Source organism: Hirundo rustica, chromosome 1 (genome assembly GCF_015227805.2).
Source record: "Hirundo rustica isolate bHirRus1 chromosome 1, bHirRus1.pri.v3, whole genome shotgun sequence".
Classification (NCBI taxonomy): domain Eukaryota; kingdom Metazoa; phylum Chordata; class Aves; order Passeriformes; family Hirundinidae; genus Hirundo; species Hirundo rustica.
The window spans coordinates 15,006,851-15,029,582 of record NC_053450.1 but is presented as its reverse complement, the minus strand read 5'-3'; the positions used below and the strand labels follow the sequence as shown (position 1 = coordinate 15,029,582).

Sequence of the window (22,732 nt, the reverse complement as noted above, 5' to 3'; positions counted from 1 at the left end):
AACACTTCAGCATGGCTTTCCTGGACCTGGACCAGAGCATTCAACATCTTTCAGGACCAAGTCAAGTGCCAATAAGATGAAAAGCAATATAGACAGACCAGGATTATTTACTCCCTGACTGATCATGAGGGATGGTGACTCTTCCCCTCACCAAGTGATGAGTGCCTTCATGTGAATTGTTTCCTTGTTATTTATCGTCCAGCAGACTTTAAGAACCCCACCGCCCTATATCTCCAGGAAAATTACTATCAAGAATAAAGAAGGTAAAAGATGTCAAAGTATACAAAAACTGTTTCAAGAGATATTTAAATATAGATGTGATATCTAATTTCAAGAATTTTGGTTTTTATAATGAGGACTCTACAATTTAGAGAGCTTTCGTCACAACATATCATATGCCTTCAAAAGGAATTCCCAGAAAGTAAGTAATTTTCCCCTTATTTTGTATGAAAATAATTAAATGCATCACTGGTGATCTCAAACACATCTACTCACAGCATCCCAGGCTGTTTCATAATGAATCACATCTGATCCCAAAGTGACCGTTCTGCAAAATCCTGTTAGGAAATTAACTGCAGGCCAGGGAGTGGTACTAATCACACAACCAGACAAGACCACAGCTGCCCAGCTTAGCTGTGTAGCTCTTTTTCCTACTGAACAAACCGGTAAGTTCTTCCTACCGAGTGAAGCTTCTGGTAGAGGCCACACGCATTGCATACATATCCACCATTTGCATTCTTTCGCCAGAGAGAGGTCTTTGTGGTCAGGCAATTGGCACAGAAAACACCCGAGCCTCTACGTCTCTGAAATAGGGAAGAAAAAGGGAAAAAAACCAGGTCAGAGGTGAGTCACATGAGCTGTGGAGTTAGGACAAATCAACACAGGAGTTTTGTCTCTAGACTGGCAACAATGACAGTATAAAACCACACTGCCCATAATGAGGTCAGGTTCAATTGTGTTTAATAGGCACCACTGATTTTCATTATAATTAACCCCACAGTGATGGATGAGGTGTGTGAAACACCAAAGCCTTTTCACAATAACAACTTTAACTTTTTGAACTTCAGGTTTTGTGCATTTAATGATAGTTTCTAAACAGCAAATTCCAAAAAAAAACCACCAACCCTGGAAGCCGACAGAACATTGTAAACTCCCCTGGTTTCACAACAGATTATTTCTTTAGCTAGCTTTATTTAGAAGTGTGATTGGTAACAAGAATTCAGAAACACCGCTAGTTCAATTAATTATAGTTTGTACTTATGTCATACTAATTTCTTTAGCAGAGATTATATTGAATACATGATATTCAGTTCCAGTCTTTTCCACTTATTTCTGAAATCAGTATAAGGTACCATATATACCCGCAGCCCGCTATGAACAAATAAAAGTACAGTATTCTTTAATGAGACCTCTTCTGAACTTCATATGAAACTCCAGAAAACACTGTCTCATCAACAGTTAGATTTATTTATTTCATTTTAGTCAGGCGAGGAAGGGCACAATACAGCTTCCCTACACACAAATTGATTTTAACCAGACTGAGTTGTGCAGTCATCAGCTTTCACAATGATCCAGGAATATTTAAAAGTCAACAACTTTAAGAATATTGCTCATTAAATTTTTTTCTGTGGAGTAATGATTTCATCAAACTTCTCATTTAAACAAAAGTCAGGCCATGTTTGTGGGCCCAAATACTAATAAGCAGGAAATGGAATTCTTTTGCTGAGAAGAAAATCCAAATTTTAACTCTGTTTCCTTTTTGCAAAGGGAAAAAATAATCAGTAGGAAACCTTCAGCATATAAGATGAGAATGAGTGAGTACAGGGAAAACAGTCTGGGTGAAAACTAATTTTATTATAAATTAAAAATTGCTAACACTATAAGAAAAAATTTCTGGGTTTCATAAAATTTAAGTAATTTATTTAACTTTAGTTCATACTGTAGAAGACTGGTGCTCATGCCAAAAAAATACAATGGTTATAATTGTACTCTGATACATTTCAAATGGAAAGCTTTCTGCAGACATAATTTTGGCTTCAAGACTGGAACACTTTCTTGGCATTGAAAGGGCATTTGATTCATCGGGTGTTTCACAATGTATCACTAAAAAGACCTGGTGAGCAGCCAGTTCCCTATAGGGTAATTTTTCCATCCAGATGCAAGTGCTATCAGAGGCCCTCGTCAGCTAAACTAATTATGATCTTGCATTTGCTGATGCCTGCTCACTCTAACATTCGACATCCTCCATTAATCATCAATACAAGGAAAATGAATGAAACATAAAGAAATGAGGGCTGGTAAGCTGCACAGCCATAAAAATCTGAAATGAGTGCAATAATTTAACTAGATTGGGGAAATGTTTTTAGTGAGCACAAAGTCAGGCTAACAATTGCCCTTTTAAACCAAGAACACAATTTCATTTGTAGAGCAGGTTGTGCTACTTTTAAGTGATACAATAAAATCAAGATTGTCATCAAGATAATCTCTCTCTCACCCCCTTACATCATCTCCTACTTCGTGTCTTAAATCAGATGCAGTAGCATATGACATTTTTCTCAATGTAGCTAAGGAGAGAACTAGATGGTAGTTGATGTCCTTCATTAAACATCTAACTAGTTGTGCATATAAAATGCAGCTCACCCTGGAAAGGTGCGGTAATCTACAAGTACATTGAAAGTCCCGATTCTTTTTGTGGCTGAATATCTCAACCAGCTTCACCTGGCTGCTGAAATATTTTCCATAAGAGTACAATAAAAACCTCACTAGACTAATCCCAATTTGGTCCACTTGGAGGGTGAGAAGTTTCCAAGCGGAAATGACTGTATATGGACAGGTTTCAGCTACAACTGCAGAACTGTTCCTTTTCATTCCTACTTCTTGTCTGCTGGCCTATAGTTTGTTGGTGTGGTGTATTAACCAAGTGGAGTCTTAATCTGAGTCACTCTTTCCACTGTTTTATTTCTGTTTGTGTTCCCTGAGTTTGGGAAATGTCCTCAACAAAGTCATGAAAGACTATTAAAATATAGAGAGTGGTTTAGTTTGTATGCTGCATTTCTACATACCTGAAGGGGGATAGAAGGTAAAGTTACACTGAAATCTCCATTAAATGCAATGGAGCTAGTATGACAAAAGCAACTCATTTTTTTCTCACTTTTCTAAAGAAAGGTCTGATTCAAACGGGATATTAGTTGCAGTGAAATCATACAATGACTACAGCTGACAGAAACCTACAAAAAACGTAACAGTAGCTGTATGTATTCAAATCGTATACCTCTGCTTATTCACTACTTAAAATTATTTACCCGTTTAAAATTTCAAGTAGTCCTGCTAAACATCATTCCCTAAATTTTATGCAAAGTATGAAAATTCATCTTTTGTGCGGCTCTAAGTGTTGCATCTCATCTTTCTTTACCTTCTCTTATTTCTGTATTATTTAAAGACCTTACAGGATAATCAACATTGATTATTTCAGTACCAAAGTGTTTCAACATAGCTTACATATGCTAGTAAATGAAGAATTAAAATGCCTCAGGAAAAACTTAAATGCTGCTACTTTGTTGAGCATTTTGGTCATGAAACAGCTATTTATAGTAGGGACACAGCTTTAGAATGGATTTCCTGCCACTAAACAGGACTATGGCAGAATTGGACTAAAGACTCTTGACTCTCAAATGCTACTAACCGCAGAATGGATCTGCTTGTCAAAATACACCTCAGAAACTTTGATGTCTGCAAGTAAAAAAATGGAGGGCTTTTTTAAAAGCCTACAAACTAGTCATCCTATTATCTTAAACAAATACAGTTTCTTAAAAAGGAAAACAACAAAAACCTAGGTCTTTACTTCCCGTATACCAAGTTTTCAAAGTTATTGGTCAACAGAAATTATTTACTTATTTCTGTTGCTAAATCTTAATTAGCAATTTTACTGTTAGTGACGGCACTTCTGCATGGGTCTGTTTGGCTTTGCATACTCATCACTTGAACTAGTCAATACTATTGGCCAATATTTCTGCTTTTCTTGGTAGTCTTGTAAAGAAACAGGCACTTGAGCTCAAATCCAGCAAAGTCTGTGCAGCGGCTATGGCCCAGAGCCCCCATAAAACCCAGCCATGAGCTCTGCTAAGCACCACCAACAGCATTCTCATGTTCGAGAACTTTTACTCTCCTTCTAATGTGATTTTACCACACTGAATTTCTTAAATCAGCATAGTAAGGTAGGTCAACATGACTAGTCATGAGAGAGTCTGATCCACAGATAAAAAGGTTTCAGTCTGTGATCAATGCCACTAGCACTAGCTGGAATTATCAATGAAAATGTCATGTCCATCCTTGGAAGAAAAAGCCAAAAGGGTCTAAATAACTAAAATATGTATCTACTAAGTCGAGTTTAATCACCTGGAGCCTTACAGCCACTACATTACAATCCCAAATCCTGAAGGGGCCAGTGCAGAGAAGAGCCTGTCTCTATTTCCATTCCAGTTCCGAGGTCTGGGCGTTTAGTATCACAGTTGTCTCAAATCACATTAGGCTGAAACTTGGCGTATGTTTTTGTCAGCCCAGATGTAACTTTTTTTTTTTTTTCCTTTCTTTCTTGGTACTGAAACTTTATTTAAATCAGTTCAGCTGTTTATAATTTGGAGATTGGCCAAACTGAGGGGTGTGGGGAGAGGGGATTTCAAGTTTGTCAGATAACTTTCTAACAAATCTACAGTCAGAGTGGCTTTGCTCTGGGGAAAAAAAAGTATGCACACATTTTAGTACTTTAGTAGTAGCAAAGGAACAAGTGGATTATTATTTTTATGCAGTTAAAGTTATGAAAGTTTGTAATTATTCACTGAATATGTCTTGCAGACCGCTCTAACTGTTTTCCCTCAGTAAGAACCATGATGAAAGCATGTAATTGCATAACAACCCTTGATATGCAGAGTATTTACTCACATTTTTTATGGTTTCATATCTTGACCATTTCAAATTGAACAAGTCTGAAACTTGGTATATACAGTGTTAAGCCCGAATGTCTAATTTTTTTTTTTTTTTTAAACTCCTTAGATGATTTTCACTAGTTGCCAATACTTCATTGAAACAAGGCAATTATTAGTAGTCCTTTCTGCTGAGCAATAAACCAGCAGAGAATACAATAACAAGTGATTCACTCAGGTGTCTTGCCAGGCTCAGGCCCTTCTTCATAAAACTGCTTTTGAGTTTAGAGGATTGACTTTACAGTTCACATGATTCCAAACTTTGTAGCCATGCAGAAGAATACTTATGGTCCACATCATACAAAAAGTATTTCATAAAGTACTGAACTTTCAGGGTTTTTTTCAGTGGAACTTCATGTAGCAAAATACATCCTGTAAGAGCACAGCCAAAATCACTGCTCAGGAACTGTGACTTTTTAACTAGCTAGACTAAGCAGCAGTGCCTGACACTCTGCTAATGCCAAACACATCCTGTTTTCAAAATTTCTGCCAGAAGATGCCTTTAGAATGTCAAATAGACTCCATAAGCAGCAGCCAAGCATTTTTCTTACAGCACCCTCTTGGTTTTGGACACAACGAAACTTGTCTTATTGCCGATTACTTTCACTTCCCCAATACAAAATGATAATATGATGAGGACTGAGTGGATGTTTTACCATCTCTGGCTTCCCCAACATGCCAGAAACAGAGCACACTGTAATCATGGCTCCAGAAGATGAGGTGCAGTGAAACTGTAAGTGTTGCCCAAGAATAAGCATGTGCCTAACCTATTTCCAACGACGAAGTCGGGGAATACAACCATATATGCCTCACTGCAAAAAGGGCAAAATGCTGACTCTGGATGCTCCCCGGCAACACAGGAGGTCCAAAAGGAGAGCTCCAGGAAACCTGCACATGCATTCAGTGTGAGACAGGTGAATTGCTGCGGAGAGCAACAATTGTAAGCAGCAGGTCTTGTATCTTTTATCATCGGGCTGCTATCACACAGCACAGAAAAACAGTATAATGCACTTGTGATTGCATCTGTCTGTTGCGTTTGCACCGCCGTCAGTATGAAAGAGTTTCTTGTTCTATACCTGCTATGTCATTCCTGCTTCGTTCTCCTTATATAAGCAGGTATTGGATTATTCTGAGTTTTGGTGAGGTTTAGATTAATGAAAGTTTAAAAACTGGGCAGCAAGACAGCATCTAGACATTGGAGTAAGCACTACTTTCTTCTATTTAAGACGGGAAAGCCATCTTTCAGACCTCATTTCTTTTGGTTGCAAAGGCACTCAGACCTTTCTGAATGTTTTTAATCAAAACTGCTTTCTCCCTCTACTGTGAAAACAAGCACAACTATGTTTCTGTGAAATTTCACATTTTAAAATTTAGTTGGTTATGCTGTAAGTATGTCTAAATTAAAAAGAAACTCATTGGGGTTTTCTTCCTTTTATAACCTCAAGAGCTTTTAGGAATACATCAGACACAGCAAATTTTTTTCCCAGAAGTGAAAAACTGAAACACAAAAAGCAGAGTATTAAAGTGGTTGTTGTTTTCAACCTTATGTATGGGTTAACAGATGCCTCTAAGTTAATTTAATGTGCCAAATCCAAATTCTTTATCTAAGACATTTTCAAGAACAATTGCAATAAACAGTGTATTTGAAAGACACATAAGAAAGACATTAGGAAAGACAAGATAAAAAGAAAGTAAAAATGCCAAAAAGGAAAGTAAAAATTACACACTTAATTCATATAGAAAGTTTAGTGGAATTTTTAATGCTGTATCGTGACAGCATCTTTTTGTGATATATGCTGTATCATAAACTTTTAATGAGACAAAAAAGGGGGGGTTTAAAGAGAGAAAAAACCCAGACAGTAAATTAAACATTACTGCTAGCGTAGCCTTTCAGAATCCTACACCTGATCCCTTAGGGAGAGTAAATACTTTAATGTGCATGTAAACTGCAATTATTTTTTTAACAGGAACAAAAATAAGGATGAGCAGATTTTGTCCCAGCATTTGAATTTGTATTTTGTAATGCTACCTAAGAGACAGAGACATTCACTACTCAAAAAAAATTTGCCAAGTTCACCCCAAAAACCAGGCAGCAAACTACAGTCTTTTTGTGTTGTATTGAGCAAGAACAGTTAAGTAAGATACTAGTATAGGATGATTTGTATCAAAGTAAAATAATGACTGATCAAAATAAACTGCTAAATTAAGAAAAACAGAGCTATGAAAAGAAGCCAATAAATCACTTGTTGGAACTCTTCACTGCCGTCACCTCCTCACCTTTATGTCCTCCCTCAAGTTGCAGCTGACCCAACCCTTGCCACTGTGCAGGAAGGGATCTGGCTTTGGACACGACCTTGAGCCAGGGCCTGAGCTCCAGAGGCAGGAATTTACCATTGTTTTCATCTTCTGTTAATAGCCATATGCAACTATACGATCACTTAAATAATCATAATATGCTTTACAATAACTTACTAATTTTTCATTCACTTGAACATTTGTCAGTGAAAATTAGGTAGTTCAAATCATATTTCCTTGTCAATCCATACGGTTATGGAAAGCAATTTCATACCTTCCCTGTCAAGATCTGTAGTGGCAGAAATATGAAATAATAAAACTTTTTTCTGCTGGTAAGATTTCCTTGTCACAGTTAGTGGCAGTTAATTTTTAACCACAGTGTGTTAAAAAATGTATGTGATCTTCTGACAGGCCAAATACATACACAAAGACTAAATAGATATAATTTTTAAAAAATGTTTATTATTTATATATTTATATCACTTATTTATGATATGAGGCATTTGCAGTGAACAACAAGAAATATTTTCTGATTAGCTATATGTCAGTCTGTTTACAAAGAGCTAAACATTTCTTTAATAATTTTACACAAAGTATGATTTTTTATAAAACAGTTGCCTCCAACTGTCTTTTACTGAATATAATATATTTTTATGGTCTTGGCCTTCAATTTGCACCAGGTGACCACCATTAAATCTCCTCCAGTGCCTCAAAGCAGCCAGCACACTATGGTATAGGCTCACTTCTGGTGTATTTCGCCACTGAACATCAGCAGTATACAAGACAAAGACTTCCACGGAGGCAACCCAATGATTTATTTTTAAGGTTTTATTAAGACCAACAGCAAACAGTAAAAAGCAGCCTGGAGACCTGCATTTCCCGCAAAAGAATGATGTCACTTTGAAGCAACTGAAACCTGTTCAAGAGGAATAGAAATTCTGCCTCCAATAATTCACCGAGTCAATTACATAGGAAAGTACTGTAATGGGCTGTCCCCCGTCACACAGCTCACGTACACCACTTCCTTCTCAATTACCAACTTGTCTGCATTGACATCTGTAAAAATGAACGCATACCTTGTGCTGCCAGTTTCTGCTCTTGCACTTCCATTAGTAGAACTGGCTGCAGCTGCTCAAGAAGAAAGCCCTGATTGTCTTTGTTTCCCTTCCATGTAGGCACCATTTTTCTCCTTTCCTTCTGTACTTCGGCTCAAGGTAACGCATTATCTTTGTTGAGGTGTGCTCGCAACTCTTTAAACTAAAGTCTGCCTAAATTTGAGTCCTGTTATCTTTTCAGTTTATCTAACCCAGCAGCATCTCTCAGCATCCTTACCAGAATTATGGAGTTAGTCCTGCAACAGGTTTTATCAATCCTTTTTAAGTATTGCTGTAAAAATTCCCAAGTTGCTGCATAAACAACTTCACACTTTTCTAAATCAGCTTGACCACTGAGGCAATTTTAAAACAGTATTTATGTGAAGCATTCAAAAATAAGATTCAAAAATAAGTCTAATTTAAGAATAATAATAATATTATCTGGAAAAAATGGTTAAGTAGGCACATTAGTGAACATAAGCAGGACAGAGGGAGCCTGGTTTCTGAACTGCGATCCTGGCCCCTTAACCTTTCACTGTGTGCACTTTGCTGCAACAGATTCATGCAGCAGCTCTGATGCTGAACGACTGCTTGAAACCTCAGCACTCACACAGAGAGACCACTGCTCCTGCCCCAACACCAGGTGCTTCCAATACAAACTCAGCTTTTCCTAGAGAACAGAACTAAGTCATTATGAGTCTCTTGCATTTTAGTTGGTAATTAGAAACACAATATAAAATGGCATAAAATGTAAAAAAATTAGACAACTCTTCTGATCAGCAACTGGCCAAAAGTAGCATCCTCAGAACTAAACAGGATGAAAGTGACATTGAGAAAACTGGAAATGCCCCTGACTCTTTTACTTCTTGACACAAAGCAAAAATACCCAACCTTCACTGTCTCAAATGGGGAATCTAAATCAACAGTCAGACTTTGCTATAAACTAACAGATTTTCTGAGATAAAGAGTTAGTTACGATGGTGCCTAAGCATGGAATTAGGTGCTTAAGTTTGGGCATCAATACCAGAGGATTTATGTTCAAGAAGGCACTCCATGTACCCCTTCTTTCATGAAGTAATATTACTCATTAAATTAACAGACAAAACTGGAGCAAAGCTCCATCCGTATTTCCTTAAACAGCCCGGCTTTGTCATGGCAGAAGCAGCAGACTGCTTTTGCAGATCTCAGCTACGAGCCAGTATGTAACTCTACATGTGATAGTAATTGAGGGTCCCAATTCTGCAAGTGTTCTGCTGCAAGCGTGAGCACAAAGCTGCTGGAGTTCTCAGCTTCTGGCATCTGTTCCCACTTCCACAGAAATCAGATGGGCAAAATTAAGTTTTGAGGGGAAAAAAAAATCACAGACATTTAAAAAACATTCCCTGACCTTATTAAAGCCCACGTGATCTCTATTTATACAGAAAATAGCTCAGAAAGCCAGCATCTGAGCAGAGGAACTCTCATTTGTAGGTTTTGGCTGAGGGCTGCCAAAATCAGCAGGGGAAAGGCTCCTCAGGGGTAAAAATTTCAAAAGCCATTAAGAGTCTTAGAAGCCTCAGTCCCACTGACTTTTGATCACATACATCCTTCCAAATTTGCACCCCAAATCTGGAAACGACACTGTAAGAATAACTTTTAATTCAAAGTTACAGAATTAGGATCTGAAGTTTTCATAAGAAGTCTTCAAGACTCAGAGAGGAAATGTCAATTAGGTGTCTACTCCTTGGTGAAAATCGGTGAGGTAAAATTTACCTGTTACTTGTACTTTAAAAAATACCCTCTTAGGACCATTAATTTTATTTAAGGAAAAAATGTAATGAGAAAATGTTTCATATGGGCAGCTATAGCTCACATGCTTACACTTGTACAGGAATTATAATAACTATAATTTGAGTCTCATGCAGGCCCCGTGAGAAAGCCGTTCCTAGAGTAGGATACAAAGCAGACTATGTTCACTCTTTATTTTCAGTACATTTAGGACTGCAGTCTTATTGCAGATCTTGTAATGTGCTGTTGCTAGAATGATTTCCATTCAGAAAAATCAACATTTGCTAACCCATACCACACAATTACCATAGTTATTTCCTATTGTGAGCTTAGGGAGAAACTGTGGTATCCCAGACACCACGGTGTGGTAAATATTGAAAATTAGTGGCCTTTTTATAATGGACATTTTCATCTAATCCAATCCATTCCAAACACTTCCAGATAAAAGACAATATGCCAGAGTGTGTGTCTAAGTGGTTGGTTCTAACATAATCATCTTATTTCATCCTGTGATCACAGTTTCAGCAAAAACACTTGATGGCTTCCTTTCTGACGGCTTTAGGAAGAATGGACTAGAGCTGTGACCAACTCCACACCTACCTAAGGAAGTAACTCTTGACAGAGAAAAGAGGAGGTAAAAAAGCCCCAAATATCACCTCTGTATTTGTATTTTTTAAAAGTTAACTTATCTCAAATTGCCTAGAGCCTCCCATGTTGTACTGGGCAAAGCACTGCGAGCAGGCCAAGGGAGGTGATCCTTCATTCTGCTCAGCCCTGGTGGGGCCACACCTGAAGCACTGTGTCCAGTTCTGGGCTCCCCAGTACAAGAAATACCTGGATGTATCAGAGAGAGTCCAGTCAAATGCCACAAAGATGATTAAGGGACACAGTCTTCTATCCTACAAGGAGACCTGGGACTGCGCAACCTAAAGGAGAAGGCTCATGGGGATCTTTTCAGTATGTACCTGATGGGGGAAGGAAAAGACAGAGACAGGCTCTTCTCAGTGGTGCTCCTTGAGAAGAAAAGAAGCAAAGACACAAACTGAAATACAGGAAATTTCATGTGAACATAATGGAAAATCTTTGTTACTGTGAGTATTGTTGAACACAAGAGCAGGTTACCCTGGGAGGCTGTGGAGTGTCTGTCCTTGGTAAACTGACAGGACACAGAGCTTAGCACCATGTGCTGCCTGATCTTCCCCTGGGCAGTGGGGCTGGATCAGATGACCTCCAGGGCTGCCTCTCCCAGCCTCAACTATTCTGTGATGCTTTCTTCAGTGAGATGCTGTAGATTTCTTCTGTTCTAATAATTTCTATCCATTTTAGCCTTAATTGCTATTCATTTGCATTGCAACAGAAAGTATTTTAAATTTCAAGGCTATAAAAGTATTAATTAGAATAGACCAGACAAAATTTTACAGACTGCAAACTGTACAGATATTAAAAATGGAGAAACCAACTTCCAAATTCCACTGTAAATAATTTCAGAACGTTTACAATAAACATGGTAAAGTATCTAAAGTAGTTTTTACAAAAATATTTCACCGCTTGCTCTTTCCTATCAAGATCCTACTGCCTACTTGTAAATGAGAATCAACATACGGTGTTATATAGCTTTCCTTAAAAATACCATTAAGATGAGAACAACTGTTCTACATTTTAGAGACATTTCTCCTTAAATAGTGTTTATGTACTGCAAGCATCCCTTTCATAAACAAACCAGGTCCCTGGAACAAGTGATCACAATCTCTGAAGAATCTTTACCAGCTTCTATTTCTGGTACATGATGCATTGTGAATTTTAGGCCAATGTGGGCATATGGTATCCTAGTTTCATAGGAAACATTCAAGACAGAGCCACAGCATAATGACTGGAGACCTTAAAATCTGTGATACAACACAGGGTTAAAAACAAACAAATAAAAAAGAGAGAAAAGAAAAAAACCAGAAAAACAATTATTTCCTGATACAAAACTAGAGGCAGTAGAGGCATGTAAAAGCACACGAAAAAGTAAAGTCATAGCAACTGGTGTGCACAAAAGAATACTCTGAATCCCCTGTTAATCAAGCATAACCTCATTAACTGAACTGCATTAACTTCTTTTTTTTTTTTTTTTCCTTTAGGAGAATCAACCCATTAGGAAATAATAAAAATAAAATCCAAATCAAACAAACAACAAATAAAAAACAATATTTATCTTAGGAACATTCATTAAGGATATGGGGCTCTTCTGCCTTTGCAGCCTTAGAAGCTGGTACGCCCTGTTCTTTCTCCACTCATTCACATCTGCCCTGAGAGAATACTGTTATTACTGCACAGCAGTGCTTCCAGCAGCCCTAGTCTAATTTTTCTCTTACTGTTAAGAAAGTGGCTCTTAAATTGCTTAAGACACCAGCTCCAAAATCTGTATTGTCAGAATCAGAATGCATTTCACCAAAGGAATATTTTCTAATGTAAGTGGCAAGAGACAGCCTACTGCTGGGGGCAGTCATTCTCTGAAATGGCACAAGGCTGACAAGAGCAGTAAGAAAGAAACACATAACTTAGTGGGGTTTTCCACCAGGAGTTCTGCATGCCGAGGACAAAATGTACCCACCCTGTCACATACTCAGGCTTTAGTTCAGAGCGCTGTGAAGGACTTAAAAATGGCTTTCAAGAAATCAAGCACTGCCTGAAGGAGAGGCTTGATGAAAACTGTCCTGCCAGCCCACAGCTACCTAGTTTTTCAGATCCTTTGGAGTCGTCTTAAATGAAGCTGACTGTGCAGAAATGCCTTGTAAAACAAGACCTCTCCTTCCTTTCTGAAGTGGCATCAGGGAAACAGCTCTGCAGCCTCACTCCCAAGTGGCTGTGGCTGATCCATATGTAACTGTGAGGCAAAAACCACAGGACTGCCTGTACGTGTTCATGTGCTCGTGCATGTCTTGGACATGGACGCAAAGAAGAACTGATTGGTCTCATTCTAATAGTCAATTTATCAGACTTTAGATAGAAAACATCAGGAAATAGTTTCCTTTTTGCCTTCCACCTGCCAGTATCAGAATTCATCTGATTTTGAAACCAGTTCGCCGAAGGTCCACATATACAAATTTGAAATAAAAGGAAAGTTTTAAATTTAGACATACTGTATGAAATCACAGCTGCTACTCGTGAGCAGTCTATACTCAAAGCCATATCTGTCTTACTGACAGAAGAAAACCTCTGACACTCTTAAGAATTCACTTTTCAATTTAATACAGGTTTTATTTAACAGTGAATGTCAAATTGTTTTCACTCTCTTTCTTTCTCTTTATCACCTACTGGAATCTTCAGAAGTGAGAAGGAAAAATACATACACCAGAAAGGAGTACATTTATAACGACATGCCTTTTTTCTAGGAGAAAAAAAATAACCTTCCATTTCATCAGCATCTTTGCCAAAAGCCGTTTCAGGAACTGAAAAGAGAAGGGCCTTTATTTCCTACATATGCTTTATAGGAAACATTTTTTGGTTCTGTGTCATGGACTAGGATTTCACACCTTAGTGGCTGGTCGTATGGAAATGGACATGACCGTGGAAACTTCATGGCTGTGAAACCCTGATAGTAAAATCAGCAGGAAGATGAGAAAGGTGTGGGGAACACTGAATGATTCATGCAGTAACAACCTACAGATCCTTTGAGGAGATTTTGAGATGGCTGCCAACGCTACCTGACTATGACCAGCATCCTGCACCCTCTAAAGCAGGCTGTAAATCTGAGCATGACACAGACAGAGTATTGCTCTTTAAAATAATGCCTATGCATGTAAGTGGATGTGACATGTATGGATTTTTATATGGAGAGATCTTTTCAAAAGCAGGGTGCAATTACCAATGACTTATACCTCCCAGAAATAATTCCTAGCATATAAATACCAGGCCCTGTTTCCTTTACTAGTAACAGTCTAAGTTAATGAGGGAACAGCTTCCAGAAGTTACTATAAGCAGTGCAAAGCTAAGCAACTTAGCCACAACATTCAACAAATTGGTGCTTTGCAACTGACTCTTCCACTGCCAAATCAAAGACAAATCCTCTCCTACATCATACTCAGTTAGCCTATTGCATAAAGTACAAGGAAAACAGAAGACAGTAGAAAATTTACATAGTTAGCCCTGACTTGATTCCAGTCTGTTTTCAACACAGGAGAAGAAAAGAGAAATATTAAAAACTGACTGCATTGAGTCTGCTTTTTGGTATCGTAAGGATAATTCCTGGCTGATTTTACTATGGCCTTGCATTCTACCTTCGGAGCCCCCTGGCACATGTGCGGCAAAAGCAGAGCAGACATTGGCAGACTAATCTTGAAAATTACCTGCATAATTTTTACATTTCAGGAATGACAGTCCCGAAGCACAAACTGCCTGCATAGCCGGGGCTGTGATTTCTCCTATGTTTCAGTTGATTAATGGCCTCGTAATGGAATACGAGTTTCCTACAGAATGTTGTAATCTCCTTACAAATTTTGTCCTGTCTGCTATTTACCGGCAGGTTGTAGGAGCAGCAGGGATATCAATGTTGCTCAAAGCACTGGGTGCAGTTTCAGGTACAGAGGGGATGGGGCAGGAAGCAGCTGGGCAGGAATGTCACCATCAGTTGCTGGCACCAGAGGGTCCTGCAAGGGTGAGGGCTCTGAAAGGGTGCTGCTCCCATGGCAGGGACAAAAGAAACACTGGGAAACCATACTTTGGGCAACACAACTCAACAACTGGAATGAGCTATTTTAAAGATGTGTCAGCCTTAAAAATGCCTAATCCCAGCCCTCACTTGAAGTGTTCCTGTGCAACGTGTTTGCACACACACATGCCACCAATAAGCCAAGAAACTCATGACTTTATGGTTCATTTTCGCATTCAGTGGAGTGGATCATGAGTCACACTGTTCTTACACAAAAGGCCAAGCAGCTACAGAGAGCAGAGTGAGAATGAAATTGCTCTATTTGTAACAATGATTACCCACAGAAGGCAAGATGGGGATCCCCTTGTTTACCACAGCACCAGGTAAGATTACACAGCTATTTAAGCAGCATAAGTAGTACCAAAAAAGAGAGAAAAGAATCTCAACATGTAACTTCTGAAGACATCACTATGTTTATTAGTAAAGCAATAAGAAATCTAACGCTTACCTAGTAAATACTCCTAACCACTACCTCTTCTGAGTTTATCCATTAAACACTGCTATCCTGGATAGAGGAAATAATTGCCAGGAAATCTACTGCTCATAGTTCAATATTCTCGTATTTTTAAAGCACACAATCCTTTTCATGCATGGATATCCCTTAATGTGTCTTCTGGAGATTCTGTGCTTTGCAGAGACTTGCAAGAAGGGATGTTGGATGATGCCTGCATTATGCTGTTAAGTTATAACATATTTTAGTAATAAGTCTATTACTGCATTCCAGACTTTATTGCACATCTTTCTTTTTCCATTTCTTCCATCAACCAACCAGTTAATAAGAGAATAGGGAGAAAATGGGTATGCAATGGATGGCAAAGCAGTCCAATAAGACATAGAAGTGGACAAATAATAGCTGGGAATATCATGCAAAGATGTTAACATTAACTGGGTTTACTTTTCACAGTATTTAAATACAAAAAATTAAAGTAAGAAGTTTCTTTATTTTAGTCTCAGCCAATTTTGGGCCACACTGAATGGTAAGTAAACTATTATTTAATCAAATACAGGCATATTAGTCTCACTCCTGCTGACAACTTCAATTAGAATATTTTTGCTTCATACCGAAAAAAAAAAAAAGAAAAAAAAAAAAAAAAAAAAAAAAAAGGCTCATGATCTTTAAACTACTATGGCTTCTGCACAACATCTGGTTACAATTTTTCATATATTCAACCATCAAACTTCTATCTCCACAAAACAGTTTACTCAAGATTTGTTTTAATTATCTTGCATTTCAAGCTTCATATGGCTTTGAAAAGAAGGTGAAAAGATCGCTTATGATGCAGACAGACACAAACTGAAAAGGACTATACATTGAAAGATGATTTTAAAACAGTTTGTAAAAATGAAAAGACCTTTCTATCACTGCCAGGAAACAAGTGCTACTTTAACTGTTTCATTACACAATACCTCTTGGCTTATTCACTAACAATTTTAATGGGTTTTAGCTGGATTCTAGGATTAAGGCAACACTTTTTAGCACTTTCGTTGGAGCCATACACGTCGCAAATATGTATTTTCTCTTTTCCTAGCCAATGCAACAGTGGGAACGCTATTTTTAAAAGTGCTAGTTTAAAACAGAATCCATTGCAAAAAAAAAAAAAAAAAAAAAAAAAAAAAAAAAAAAAAATCTGAATGTGATACAGTAAAAAATGAGAATGAATTTTATAGCAGCACAGAAAAGCCTTGCTCATATGAAATAATAACAAAAAAAAAGTTGCAATGCATTTTAAGCATGGGAGAAATCTAATTTATTTTCATGAGCCTGTTCACCCGTGTAAAGTTAAGCACATCCACAAGCTTTTCCAAGACTGGACCTAAAACAAAAATCAGGAAAATACCTGAGGTTCTGTTTTTATTAAATGTTAGAGCCTCAGGGGGCAAAAAGGCCATAAATGTATTAATCTTTAACAAGTATAGGGGTGCTACGTCAAATCAATGAGTCATCACTACAGAGAGAAACTATTTGTCTTGTTCTGGTAGAATCACTGTAAACGGTGGAGGATATGAAACTTCTAATTCATTTATTTGCATTACAGATATGGATTAATAGAAAAGCACTATGGAAAGCTGCTATTTATTTTATAAGGTAACTGCTCTTAAATTCAGCAAGTTAAACATCTTTTTCCCGTTTTTTAATCACTCAGTAAACATCATTCCAAGATAGGATATTCAAAGAAACTTCAGAGTTTTTCTCCTGGAGGCTTCTTCTGATGCCATGCATGGATTAGTTTAGACACGGATTTTATTTTATTTTATTTTTCCTCTTCTTAAAGATGCTCCAAATAAGCCAGCAGAAGTCAGAGCTGCAAAAACACAACTTATAACCATGATCAACTTATAAACAGTTGTGTTTTACTGACTCCAATTCTCAGACAGAAAAACTCTTTAAATTTGGTATGGGAGCAATATACACAGCCTTTTTAGAATTTATTTTTAATAAGGAGACTTCATTTGACTATTAAAAGGGGACAGGAAAATACGATTTTATTTTGGTTCTGTGAGAAATTCTGGAATTAAACCCATGATAGAGTAATGTCTCTAAATGGGTCACCACCAGTGACCAAAGCATATATAACACATGCATGAAAAAAACCACCAACTCTTTTCAATCCACGGCCAACTACACCAAAATAAGTCTAATCTCCAAAGTCTACTTGAATTAGTCAGGAGGACCTCTGGGCAGGCTGCCTCACTGAACTCTAGGCACTGCCTCCACTGGGAGTGCAAGAACTGCTGAAACACTTCCCCTCTTAGGCGTAATATTGGAGATTTTGCTTTGTAACCAGAAACAGGAAAATACGGAAAAATGCAAAACTCTAAGAACATGAACATTGCTGATAAAAATAAGTCACCATTTTTCACAAAGCCTTGGTTGGCACAGAGTATGATAGAGATGAAGAAGCTGCATTTTATTGAACAGCTTTGCAATCTCAGGTTCAAAATCCTGCAGCTCCCTAAAAGACATGACTGATTGTCTGGGTTACAGTTGCCACCTCAGCCTCTCAGCAAAGCTAGTTCATGTGGATTAAAGTGAAAAAACATGAATTGTCTCTGACTTCACTGACACAGCCTGTGAACAACGGGCGTCAATACTCCCTGCCACCTTTTATCTCAGATATGAAGAGCACGATCGCAACTCCAAGTAAGGGGAAGCCAGTGGTCAAACCTATTGCATGTGCACCTCCTGCACACAATCCCCACCAACACTCCCACAGTACATTTGGAGTGTGGTGGGAATTCAGACACGTGATTTTGATTAATGTTAATGCAAGTCGTGTGGCCAAATCCCCGTACACTACTTTGAGAGCTTATTCTAAAATCGAAGTATAATTAAGGTTGCAACACAAACCAAATAAGGCAGGAAAATAACACTTCATTAGTAACCTATTGGGTGCAAGCACCATAGGTAACCTGTTGCCTCAGTACTACAATAAAATGTTTAAAGTGTTTATATACCACCACTGTCAGCTGCTTACGAAAATGTGGTAAAGACATCCAGACACAATTTGAGAAAAAGGTTAACTTCCGCAACTATACAAATCATTTCTATAGATTATTTAGTGGTGGTACTGAATCACAAGATTTAGCATACTCTTCCTAGTGACACCTGGAGACCAGCACATTTGTTCTCTTTATAAATTTATACTAAAGAGCAGCCATGCATAATACAACTGTCTGTCAATAGAGGAAATGAAGAACTGAAGGGAGTAGGAATGCATATGAGAAGTCTGTTTAGTCAAGCTCATAGGTAACAGATAAATGATCTAAAGATGGTTTTCAGTTTTCCCCCTTGCACAAATCTGTATTCCAGATCCTTGTAACTGTGAATACCGAATTTGAACTCTAGAGTGAGAAAGGGTGCCATGAATTGTCCTTTGTCCCTAGCACTGCTTTTGCAGATGACTAAAGTGGCATTTCTGTGGTCACTCCTACTCTGCAGGAAACGGTTAAGCCAGTTTTGTCTCCATCACATAAAAGCCAGTGCAAAGAGGAGTTCTCCGAAGTCTTTCATGGAGGCAACAGTAACCTTTTTACTAAAGCTCAGTAGAAGATATCAAAGAAGCCAATGGCTACAAATTATGATTTGCAATAACCCCCTTTTACAGTCTTTGCAGTGTAGAAAGAATGGAGTGGTTTTGTGTGTGCACATGTGTGCATGAACAACACAGGGGAAAGAGAGGAAGTGACAAGTGATAGCAGCAATATTCTGCTGTGCTTTACAGAACACAGAGATCACCACAGCAAGCAGGCAATGGTTTTGAGATCGAGCAGCTTTCCATATTATTGCTGAAAGTAAATTAAATTTAAGACACAGAATACAATTCAGTCCTTCATGTAAGATTTAGGATTATTATTATAAACCTCAAGTATTTTGTGCTGGCATTCTGGACATGTGTAATGTTGTTGCTAGCACTATATTCAAAAATTTTAACATATGTACTGCAAACAAACAAAATCTGAGAAAAACACCTGCTGCTTAATGGAAAAATATTAGGGCAGTAAGTGTTAATGTCAATTACACATCTATTCATTATATTCCTTGCTATACTTCTAGCAAGTTCAGAAGAGAGGACTAGTACGATAAATTTGACTTGAAGTCTGTAATATTACTTTATAAGCACATTTGGTAGACTCACATAAAATGTCCAAGTAAAATGATCTAAATTACAATGAAGATTTTTTTTTTCCTTTAAAAACTCATTGAGTGTGTCTCATATAGATAGGCTTTTCTTTAAAATTATGGTCTCTTTAAAAATGGATTAGAGGTACACTGTCTTCTGACATACTGCAAGAAGCAGGAGAGTGCAGACAGCTCACAGTATGTAATTTTTTCCCTCTAAGGTAAAAAGATGTGTGAAGTTACTATGGCTCTTCAAAAAGGCCTAGTAATTGAGCCTGGTTATGGTCTCATTAATGTGCAAGTTTCATTTATCACCTTCTTTCTTTGAGGATTATATGCATTGATTCATCAAGACTTGTGACACATGGTTTTCATTTGCTCTATTCAGCGCTTCTTTTTAAATCAGTTTGTACTGGATTGTAAGAAGTATGAAAGTAAATCACACTAGCCTCCTGAAAACAGAAATGATAAAATTTCAGCTTTAAAAAATAAAGCCAAAAAATAATAATTAAATGTTATTTTATTCTCTTTTCATGCTCTTTACATGTTCTCCTTTCAAGTATGTTTAATAACATGCTTGCTGGAGTTAGTTGTAACATAAAAAGAGCAAACAAAACAATGTACACTGAACAGGGGAGATGTAGTTGTCTAGTTAGTTCATTATCACAAAAAGCAATTGATTTTAATTAATGTAAATGCAAGTGACAAGAATAACACAGGAAAGGTCTTTTCCCACTGATCTACAATACCCATGATAAGTTGTACAGTTTAATAATGAGATATCCTCATATAAATTTCCTTCTGCCTTCTTTCTTTATTTTGCTTTTCTAAAGTATGTATCACTTCAAGTATTTCCATTCTGCGTGTCACTGGCAAATGCCAAAAATAGAGAAAGAGAGATCTGATAAAGATAAAGCATGACAAAAGTTTCATGGATAATTGCCTTCACATATCCAGTTCAGCTCTCATCTCTCCTAATTAGCCTCATTACCATACCTTAAGACAGACCAGCAGTCACTCAAACTCCCTGTTTTTAATGTCAAAACTATTGCTGACAGGCAAATGGACAACACATGCACTGAGTGAGCCTATTCTAGACTATTCTTTTACAAGACTAGCCTCCAGCAGAAAATACTAAACAATAGGTCTTCTATAAATGTATAATGAAAGTATACATAGTGTGTGTGAATACTCAATAAATTATTGTCCTATTCATTGCTCCATCATCTCTTAAAATGAGGACAATAAAAAAAAAAGAAAAATCATTCTTCAGAATATCAAAGAGACAAACCATTGCAGTAGTTCATGATTACTGATAGAGACTTTTAGAACAGCCTTGCCACAGTGGCTGGAAAAAAAACCAAAAATCAGCTGAGTTCTGTAAAGTTTGACTATGTTAGTTCAGCACTGCTTTCAGCATACTCACACTATCTCAGGAAGCTTTTTTGTTTTTACAAATCATGTTCAAATGAAAAATGTGTTATCCCATTGCTCATATTCATTTAAAATTAGCTCATAAAAGGTATCCACAAATAGTGCACAGGGGCACTAGAAATATTGTAATATTAAACTCCACTGACTATCAAAACATTAAACTGTATAATGGGAAGGCATTGAAACCTTTCACAATATCCGTTTCTTTTTCACTGTTGTTTTAGTCACACATTACATTATGTATAGAGTTTACATACATGGTACTTTGTTTTCATTTTCTCTATTTCTCTACAAATATCTTTCTGCCTAACATCTAACAATTTTCATATATTTTTCTACTATAACCTCCCAGTAAAAGGCACCATATTTTAGTGATCTGTAATTTTTTCATGTTCATAGTACCATTAAAAAACCAGAAATATTGTTTTATAATTTTCAAAACAGAAATTTAACACTTGTGGTATCACGTATTTAAGACTGGACATTACACATTTACTGGCCTCTTTCCTTCCAAGCTCCTCAAACACAATCTTCTATGTGATATGATTTTTCTTTTATACAGTTGTGATATAATCTCTATAGTAAAAAAACCCCAAAACAACAAAAACCCCTCAAAAAACAACAAAACAAAATAACCCCAGTGAAAAGGACTTTCTGCACTTTGCAGTTTGGAAAACTAACAGTTCAGCATGACTGAAAAATACCCAGAAGGCTAATATTTACGAAGCATGGCACACACACAGGAGCCTTGTTAAAAATCCACAACAAATCTCTCACTGCAAACAAATCCAGAGGCTTGAGAGCCGCTGCAACTGTCGGGGTAATGCTGATCCTGACAGCAGAAAGCTGCTTTTTACCAGGCTAACAGCTAGCTAGATGTCTGCTGGCTTCTCACCAAGATTTCACTATTTCAATTTCTTCTCTTCAGGATTTATTAGGTGATGAATATACAGCAATCTATGAAAGGGCTGAACAGCATCAAAAGAAGGTAAGGCTGACACATCCGGGCACTCGGTACTCGAACAACGCCAGTGACCAAGGACTGCAACTACTTCATGCAAACAGTCAAATAAAGCCAGCTGAAATTAAACTCTAGGCTGGAGTCAGACACTGTGAGGGAATGAAATGGGTCAAAAAAGGGCTTCCAAATAACAGGAAATACTTTCAGCTTCACACGTAACGCTTCAAAATAATTTTTTTTTCCCCTTTTCTTTCAGCAGTGTCAGTGTAGAAAAAGATGAAAACACCATCTACTGGGAGAGCAAAAAATTAAAATGAAATGCAGGGATGCTAATGTGTGAACAGAAATGATATGCAGGAATGCAATGCAAGTAGTGTAAACTTGTACATTATGTTCACATACCACACAGATTCAACGGTTTGAGTGGGCATGTTTGAGAGAAGGGCACTTCCAGCAGTTGTTTAAAAAGTGGAGTGGAGTAGTAAACTGCTGCTGAAGTCTGTTCCTTGCAGCCCTCTATGCAGCCCAGCTAACACGCTGTCCGTGTGCTGCAGCGTCAGGAGCTGAATTCCAGCCCAGCGAGATGAGCTGCCGAGACGGCACATTTCCACTAGCTCCGCTTCAGCTGGACAAGCTTCCCCAGTGATTTTCAATGCTTCAGATATTGAAGCTATTTCATTTTAAATTGCTCCATATTCCCTTTTCTATTATGGATGAAAGTACAATTAAATTCTATTGCCTTCATAATTATGAAGCTGTTAAAATACATATGCATAGTGTACCTTCGAAATATTGTGAGTCTTTCAAAGATACTACTTATTAACTTATATTTTCAATACTTCCAGTCTTGCATGTCTCTTTTTTTCTTTTTTTTTTTTTTCATTGTCT

At 37.5% G+C, this 22,732-nt stretch overlaps 1 protein-coding gene across 5 annotated transcripts in view; it reads right to left on the bottom strand.

Moving 5' to 3' along the window:
- The window catches only part of TRPS1 (transcriptional repressor GATA binding 1), a 209,300-nt gene that overhangs the window by 5,634 nt on the left and 180,934 nt on the right, over positions 1 to 22,732 (bottom strand). For all 5 annotated transcript variants that reach the window (XM_040062478.2, XM_040062488.2, XM_058420496.1 and 2 more), the window contains one exon: positions 681 to 803. In XM_040062478.2, coding sequence (XP_039918412.1) covers positions 681 to 803 — 123 coding nt within the window. The remainder of the gene's footprint in view (positions 1 to 680; positions 804 to 22,732) is intronic.